Source organism: Micromesistius poutassou (assembly GCF_964030765.1).
Source record: "Micromesistius poutassou genome assembly, chromosome: 6".
NCBI lineage: Eukaryota > Metazoa > Chordata > Actinopteri > Gadiformes > Gadidae > Micromesistius > Micromesistius poutassou.
Genome location: NC_140276.1, coordinates 10,583,863 through 10,593,276, shown reverse-complemented (window position 1 = coordinate 10,593,276; position 9,414 = coordinate 10,583,863). Strand labels below are relative to the sequence as shown.

Sequence of the window (9,414 nt, the reverse complement as noted above, 5' to 3'; positions counted from 1 at the left end):
GCTCCGAAAACACTGGAACCCGAGGACAATGCACGGCGGAGGGGTATCTACCGCCACCCGGTGGCCGAGTGGGAGAACGACAGCTGGAGAACCTCCACCCAGTGGCCGAGTGGGAGAACGACAGCTGGAGAACCGCCACCCGGTGGCCGAGTGGGAGAACGACAGTTGGAGAACCTCTACCCAGTGACCGAGTGGGAGAATGACAGCTGGAGAACCTCCTCCACCCAGTGACCGAGTGGGAGAATGACAGCTGGAGAACCTCCACCCAGTGGCCGAGTGGGAGAATGACAGCTGGAGAACCTCCACCCAGTGGCCGAGTGGGAGAACGACCGCTGTGTAAAGTAGTGATTTGCTGCCACCTAGTGGCACAACACCACAGTCGATGTTGTATTTAAACGTTTGCAGGTTATTCAACGTTAATTTTTCTAGTTGTTAAACTTTATTAAAGAATGTGTCGTCAGTATATATATATATATATATGCATGCATGCATGACACATGCATGACAGTTTGCGTTTTAAGCTCCAGGTGGACAATAGTCAATCTCTTAATTGTTTTTGTTTTTTATAGAGCCATTGAACCCAAAACATTTTTGGGTTATGAACATGGCCGTTTGTCTTATATGATCGTCAACATAGTTATCTGTGCCATTTATTCACTCATACTGAACTAAGTCCCCAAATTAGAGCAAAATAGGGGTAAAAACCCTACGGTCCACTCTGCTGCGCACGCAGGTGATCTGTTGATGACGTCAGACTATCAGATGTACATTATCCTCGGTGGTCTGACGTCATGACAAAGGGGCTGGGTGGTGTGTGATGACATGTTGAGCTAGGGTAAGGGTCAGCCTATACAATAGTTAATAACTATTGTATAGGCTGACCCTTACCCTAGCTCAACATGTCATCACACCATGGGCGTAATTTCCACTGGGGACGGGGGGGACATGTCCCCTCCTCTTTTCAAAATCCCGTTTGTGTCCCCCCCACTTTTTTAACCGCAAAAATCGTGCTTAGTACGCAACTGTTTGCCGTCAGATTCTGGCTGAGAATGTGAATTGAGCGGCTGATTGTAAGGCCCTGATATATAAAAAAAAATTAAAAATTTTAAAAATTGTCACGGACGAGTAGCGGACACGGGCGTCCGTGGACTCGGCATCTAGGACGCGTTCCACCACGCATGCGCACTTGAAAAATTGCTCACTGAATGAAGAGGCTTTGCAGGGTTTTTCATAAAAATTTAACGCCAACAGCAGTTCAATACATTTAATGTATTTCTTTGGAGAGGGGATATAAATAAATAAAATACATGTGATTTGGTTGATTAGTGGTGTAAAACAGCATGATTTTTCTATTAACATGTAGGCCTAACTTGAAAACGAGTCCACCTTAAACCGCAGCAAGTATCGGTTAACAATGTATGAAAAGTAGAGTCTCTCACGCTGCTAGTTTACTTTACGTTTTAGACTCACACACCACGGGCTCAATAGGATAACTCGACTCTGCTTTCATATCAGAGATCAGATGTGGTGGAGGTGCAGCAGGTGCCTATGACAGGGAGGGCGAGGCAGGGAGAAGCAGCACTGAGTTACAGGTAGGTTATGTGTGCTGTATAAAGGGTTAGGTGATTTTGGTTTGTTGATAATGAGAGGAAGGAGTAAACATGATAAGAAGTGAACACGGTTGAATTAAAAATAAAGTACACTAATAATAATACAACCAATATGATTTAAATATGGCTCCGGCTTTCCCATCAGCATTGATGTAAACCTTGTTCGTATCAACTGCTTTCATATCAGAGATCAGATGAGGTTTTAGAGCAGATCTGTTTTCATATTTACCGTAGTCCCTAAATGTATGTAGAAATGCAGGAAATGGTATTCAAATCGAAAAATAATTCCGGGGGAGTAGGCCACCCCAGAACCCCCGTATAATTATTGTGTGTCCCCCCCCCCTCCCCCCTCTCAGTCTACGATGTGAATCGTAGACTGAGGTGTAGCTCGCTAGTCGAGTCATTCGGTCCGTTAGTTTGATTCTAACTAACGAGGGCGTATTGAAGCACCTGTTGAACTAAACGTGTGTTATGTTCCCCGGAGTCAGTATGACACTGAACACACTCCCCCAACACCTTTAATTATTGAGCAGCGATAGTATTACAGCGGAGACCGACGGCAGCCCCGGCGTCATGGCAACAGCGTAATGGCAACTGCGGGCTGCCATGACAACCAGAGCGGCCCTGCATGAATATTTATCCGTTTAGCCCTTCCGTCCACATTAGAACGGCGAATTCCGACGCTGAAAACGATGCTTTTCAAAAACGGGCGCTGAGGTGGATAAAGGTGAAAACTCTGGGTTCGCGTTGTAGTGTGGTCAGGGTAGACGGAGGCTTTTATAAACGATGACGTTCGGTTGCCATGACACTGCCGCAAGTTTGCGCTCGAGACCGAGACGCTCATCTAAACAAACATGGCAGGTGAAATAGAAAGGATGATTTATCTGAGCAACGTACTTGTGTTTCTTCAGTTACAACTCGGCATACTGTGTAATACGTATGCGTTACTCCAACGCCAAAGGCGAGCGCTGTACTTGTTGTGCTTAAGCGATGGGGGAAAAAACACAAAGACGCCAGTTCAAACCGTAGGCCTACTTGGAGCGGCGTTAATACAAAAACTTGCCTGCAAACAAAAAAGAACAAAAAACTTTGTGCTTTTGGTTTGAGACATATTTTTGCTTGTGAGTGAAAATGATAAACCAGCTGATCAACTGCAACTATCAGCTGATTGCGCGCCTGTAATCTAAACAGAGGCGTGGCTGGAGTCGCGTTACCATGAAGACAACGGTTTATCAAAATCATTTCAGTGTGGAACGTGGATGCAAAACATTCCGTAAACGATATGAAAACGATAGTGTGGACGGAGTTTTCAATGCGAATGTGCGTTTTTATATTTACCCGGGTTAGTGTGGACAGGGCCTGAGTATTTATGTTTAATATGAAATACTACATACTATCTAGTAGGCCTATGTATAGAGCAGGGGTTCTCAAAGTTTTGACAGCTGAGGGCCAATTTAGGAACCCACAATTTGACTGAGGGCCGCCAAAGGAAAAAAAAAAAAAAAAATCCCATTTGTAATCATTTTAGGTTGCATCTCTACAGTTACATATATTGGTCTGCACCCAGTATAAACACATTTATAACAAATTAGGCAAAACCTGGCACAACTTTAGAAAACCTTGAGAAACATTTTAACTAACACACAATCCCGTTCTCTGCCCTATACAGTGAAATTTTGGATATAACAGTCCTGTGTGCATTTCAGAATATATGTAAAAACTTATTTAGAACAGTCAGTCTCATTGTGCCTTGCTTGAGAACAGAAAAAAAATCCCATCTGTAATCATCTTAATGACCAGGTTGCATAGTTACATGTATTGGTCTGCATCAGGTGTAAACACATTTTAAATAACAAATTAGGCAAAACCTGGCAAAACTAGAGAAAACCTTGAGAAACATTTGAACTAACACATATAGAGTATGTAGGTACTACCATACTATCTAGTATGTTTATAGTAGGCTATGTTTAATATCTCATACCCATACTATTACCATACAAGTAGCCGGGCACGGGACCGGAGCAGCCCGGGTTCACACCGCGCGACCGCGGGAGTTTATTTGAACACGGCCACATGTCAATCAAACACACACCACCCCCGTCAAAAACTTCGGGGGGGCGGCGCACGGAGTGGGTCTCGCCCGGGGCGTAATTCAATGTAGAACAGCTACTGTGTGTGTGTGTGTGTGTGGGGGGGGGGGGGGGCGCCTCCACCGGGACCGAGGTGCAGTCCCCTCACACACGGGCCGGTGCCGCGGTAGACCCACAGAGTGCTGGTCAATCCCCTGGTCCCAGTCGGCGCACACTGTGCAACAGGGAGGAAGAGTAGGCTACAAAGAAAAGGTTTGCGATTTGGAACGCAGCCCAGCAGATGACCATGCAGGGAGGTCAGGTGACCGGGGAGGTCAGGTTGCTCGTTGTAACGGCTCTACAGGTGACTCGTTGTAACGGCTCTACTCGTTGTAACGGCTCTACAGGTGTAACAGCTCTACATGTGACTCGTTGACTCGTTATAACGGCTCTACAGGTGACTCGTTGACTCGTTGTAACGGCTCTACAGGTGTAACGGCTCTACAGGTGACTCGTTGTAACGGCTCTACAGGTGTAACGGCTCTACAGGTGACTCGTTGTAACGGCTCTACGGGTGTAACGGCTCTACAGGTGACTCGTTGTAACGACTCTACAGGTGAACTTACTTACGCACATATTTGTGCGTAAGTAAGTTACGTACTACTTACGCACATATTTGTGCGTAAGTAGTAGTGCGTTTCTACTTACGCACATATTTGTAAAGCAAAGTAGCCCATGGAATTTACCAAGATGTACAGTAGGCCTACTTATACGGCATTTCAGAATGTTAGTAAACAATAGCCGTAACGACACTTCCGGGTGGCAGAACGAGCGGCTACCACTGACCAGAAGCTATCCAGCCGGCTGTAAACACAAATAATAATAATGAATAATAATAAATAAATAACAATAAAGACTATGTCACACAGTCAACAAAACATTGTTGTTGATCTGAAGTTGAAACGATGACGAAAACTATATTAATATAATATAATATATTATATATATATATATATATTAATGAGACGTCCCGTAGCACCCCGCAAGAAGAAAATCATTAATTCAAGCCATTTACTCTGTTTTCTCGATCGTGGAAGGGTTTGTTTACTAGTGGTGCCAACGGAAAATGCATCGGCTTTTGCCACCCGGAAGAACCTAGTGTGACGTCATGGTGAATTGCCGTATACTTAGGAATGTGTGTAAATCTAAGTACAGCTCTGACCTATGGGCTTAAATTTGTCTCATTAATATCTGTAAACGCACAGATGGTGATCTACAAATATTTTTGATTTGCACACGTGTTTTGCTATCCACAAATACAAATTTATAATTTGTAACTTGTATTTTGGTTTTTACATACTTGTAAATATATTGTGTTTTTGTAAATACACAATTTTCCATTTGTAAAAACAAAAAGCCATTTGCAAAACTGAAAATTCTGCTCGTGAAGTATGACTCAGCATTTGTGGATCATTACTCACGCACACGCATCTCTTTCCTCACTTACGCATTTTTGAGACATTCTTGTCGAAGATCCGCACAGATCCACAAGCAAATAGCTCGTGATTCACAAATGGCCCGCCCTCCTCAACCAGTAGGTGGCAGTGTTGTTCTATGCATTGATGTAGCTATGGTTTGCACTGAGGCAACCTGACGTCGTTGAAACATCCTTAGCGAGACCGAAAAAAATAAATCAATTATCAAACTAAAGATCAGACACATTCACTGACTGAAGATTTTGCAAGTTAAAAGTATATTTTTCGCTAGAAATGTTATTAGAAACACGTTTAATGGTGAATCTTCCCTAAAATATTGCATTTCCCCGTCAGATAATAAAGACTACGTAAACATTTCACCAAATGCTGGGAGAATGTCTCGCCCCCTGTTGGTGCTATTCCTCCATTCATTTAGATGGGCGGAAGAAAGAGTGTACTCTTCACGCTTTGATCAGGCAAGACGTTACACGTACGTGCTTTGCGAGGTGGACCAACGTATCTATTTCACGCTTTGGCGTGATACCGGGTTGCTCCATCTTCAGCCATGGTTTTACCGCGAAATCGAAAGTCCGCTTAAGCAGAGTGCAAACCATAGCTACATCAATGCATAGAACAACACTGCCACCTACTGGTTGAGGAGGGCGGGCCATTTGTGAATCACGAGCTATTTGCTTGTGGATCTGTGCGGATCTTCGACAAGAATGTCTCAAAAATGCGTAAGTGAGGAAAGAGATGCGTGTGCGTGAGTAATGATCCACAAATGCTGAGTCATACTTCACGAGCAGAATTTTCAGTTTTGCAAATGGCTTTTTGTTTTTACAAATGGAAAATTGTGTATTTACAAAAACACAATATATTTACAAGTATGTAAAAACCAAAATACAAGTTACAAATTATAAATTTGTATTTGTGGATAGCAAAACACGTGTGCAAATCAAAAATATTTGTAGATCACCATCTGTGCGTTTACAGATATTAATGAGACAAATTTAAGCCCATACTGACCATGCGTACGGACCGAATCTAGTGGCAGAATAGCAATATTACAAACAAAAAGCAAAGCATTTAAGAGTGTCAACGTATGCATGAAGCAATCAACATCCACATACGTATGTCCCGTGTTTCCTTTAATTAGAAAACATAAAATTAGTCCTTTGTCTAATTTTAAACAGACAAATTGGTGTCAACCCCTATAAAAGCTATGAAACAGCTATGAAAAAGGTTTTAAATGTAGTGCAATGGCTTATCTTGCGTTATTAGAAAACTGCTCTCCGCAGGGAGCGCATTTTCAAAGATCGCGCTGATCTGCTTGGCGAGTTGCAGACGTCTTACGTCTGGGACGTGACTCCCAACCCAACTGAATTAACTGCACCAGTCACTTTTTCCCATGCAGCAAGCTTTCTTTTATTTGTAATGCCTTGCACTAAGTTAGCCAAAAAAGTAACTTTTGGTTTAATTCAACCTCGTTAATGAGCGTTTCCATTTTAGTGTTGGATAAGTTTATTTTCTTCGCTCTCTTTGCCATTATAGCGGTGAGGGGAAAACACATTCACATGGTTGATAAAGGGATGCGTTGGGACCTCATCATCAAACCGCTTATCCGATCGGATTGCGGGGGAAGCAGCTCCAACATAACAGGGGGCCCCAGTCTTCCCTTTCCTTACCAAGGAAAGGGAAGACTGGGGCCCCCTGTTATGTTGTATGCTGTTATGTCTGTGACCATATATGGTTAATTGGAGGCGTTTCTGAATGCAAATGATCTGATCGTGCACGAGCATGCTACTTAATACTAGCCTAATACAGGTGGTATTTATCAAGATAGATTACTTACTGATGTGCGTACGATAGCCTTGCTCAAGTTTGATAAATACCGATTTTTTTTTTTACTTAAGCACATCCTAAATTTCATTCGTAAGGGAGAATTTAGATCCTTTTCTACGCACGGTTGATAAATGAGGCCCCTGGGGTATATCTACAGGTATGGACGCTGCGGCCCGGCGTGGAAACAGGATAATTTTTACTGGTAAGATCAAAGTACTTATCTGTTTATTTATAAACTAACTTATTAGATCTACTGAAAGTAGGAAACACTCTTTGGGTAGAATATCATTCATGTTCACGTTAAGTCAGGTTGATAACTTTTATATTGTTCAACAGTTCTACACAATATCATGCTATCAATGTTCAGTAATAAATAATCATGTTTTATAAATAAATATCATTAATCAGCATCATTAATAAATCAACATCATAATAATGTGTTGTCACAGATATAATGATGAAGTTTATGTAAATAAATAAACATCATGAATAAAAAGTGTGTAGGTATACTGTTAAAATGAATGTTAATAAATATTGAACATCACGAATAATGCTGTGGTCTCAGATATAACTATATATAACTTAACTCGAAGCATCACTAATTAGATGTGATGTATCAGATATATCATTAATTAATAGTAAATTAGTAAATATGAAACCTCATTAATAAGAAGTGTATCAGATATATAATTAATAACTGATATGAGGTCCGATCCGCCCAGGTCCGGACGGGGTGGGGGACTACATGTCCAGGAGGTTGGACCCCCGCTATGTGGGCTCAGGAGTCCCGTCTCAGGAGGCCAGCGGGGGGCTGGACTACCTGACCCGGGCCCCCCCTCCTGCTGCAGGGGTCCCAGGGGTCTGGGGGGGCCCGCGGTCCACCCCCCCGCCCAAGGTGGGGTCCGTGGGCTGGGGGTGGAACTACAGCCAGCAGCTGAACAGGACCACGCTGCTCAGCAACATGCAGATCAAGGTGAGGCTCTGGTGGTCTATGGGTCTATAGTGGTGGTCTAGTGGTCTATGGTGGTCTACTCTAGTGCATGAAAAACCACCATCTAACCGGTCAATCTAACGCTTGCATTTGATTGGTTGTTCTGACAGAAGAGTGAGATGCGGACGGGGCAGTAAGACCTCACACCTCCCCTGTTCGCTGAGGACCCAGACCCAGTAAGACCTCACACCTCCCCTGTTAGCTGAGGACCCAGACCCAGTAAGACCTCACACCTCCCCTGCTAGCTGAGGACCCAGACCCAGTAAGACCTCACACCTCCCCTGTTCGCTGAGGACCCAGACCCAGTAAGACCTCACACCTCCCCTGCTAGCTGAGGACCCAGACCCAGTAAGACCTCACACCTCCCCTGCTAGCTGAGGACCCAGACCCAGTAAGACCTCACACCTCCCCTGTTCGCTGAGGATCCAGGACCCAGACCCAGTAAGAGACCTCCCCTGTTAGCTGAGGACCCAGACCCAGTAAGAGACCTCCCCTGTTAGCTGAGGACCCAGACCCAGTAAGAGACCTCCCCTGTTAGCTGAGGACCCAGACCCAGTAAGAGACCTCCCCTGTTAGCTGAGGACCCAGACCCAGTAAGAGACCTCCCCTGTTAGCTGAGGACCCAGACCCAGTAAGACCTCACACCTCCCCTGTTCGCTGAGGACCCAGACCCAGTAAGACCTCACACCTCCCCTGTTCGCTGAGGATCCAGGACCCAGACCCAGTAAGAGACCTCCCCTGTTAGCTGAGGACCCAGACCCAGTAAGAGACCTCCCCTGTTAGCTGAGGACCCAGCAGGACCATAATGCATCACTTCTGCCCTGCAGGCAAGAAGGGCTGCCTGTCCACGCCTCACTTCCTGTGGAAGGCTGGGAACGAATCATACGCCACTAGTCAGACGCCATGACATCATGGGGATCATTTTATCCTTATTATTATTGCTAATAAGATCATGATTTAATAATCATAGACTGAAAATTTGGGAATGAGAAGTTATTAATGACATAATTTGTCATTAAATATTATTACATTAGTATTATTTGTAGAGAATAAAGCTGCAAAATACTTTGACTAAAGGAATAGTCGTCTATGAAGAGGTTCTGCTTCTTGTGTTTTAGAAACCTCCAGTCAGACAGCAGTGAAGAGAGAGCTGAACACCGACCTCTACAATAAAAAACATTCCTCTGAAACACATCGTCCAGTGATATGACTCTGACTCCAAATAGCCGACTCCAGATTAAACACAGAGATCCTCTGGGCCAGAAACATGGAAAATGTTCCACCATGACAGACGACGGCTTCATTTTGCCCATCAGCAGCAGGTCGGAGGTCGCCGTGAGAGACGATACAAGATGGACCGACTTCTGATTACCGTTATAACCTGTTAGCCTGATCCTGATGAGGTCAGAGGTCACCTCTCCGGTATC

General features: G+C 44.1%; 1 protein-coding gene across 1 annotated transcript; it reads left to right on the top strand.

The window, feature by feature from the left end:
- Positions 1-7,155: 7,155 nt before the first annotated feature.
- On the top strand, positions 7,156-8,881 carry spmip2 (sperm microtubule inner protein 2; the record flags this gene model as incomplete). Its single annotated transcript, XM_084469518.1, has 4 exons — positions 7,156-7,198; positions 7,719-7,969; positions 8,098-8,120; positions 8,815-8,881. The coding sequence occupies 4 exons, from the start codon at positions 7,156-7,158 to the stop codon at positions 8,879-8,881; spliced, it is 384 nt and encodes a 127-aa protein (XP_084325644.1).
- Positions 8,882-9,414: the final 533 nt, after the last annotated feature.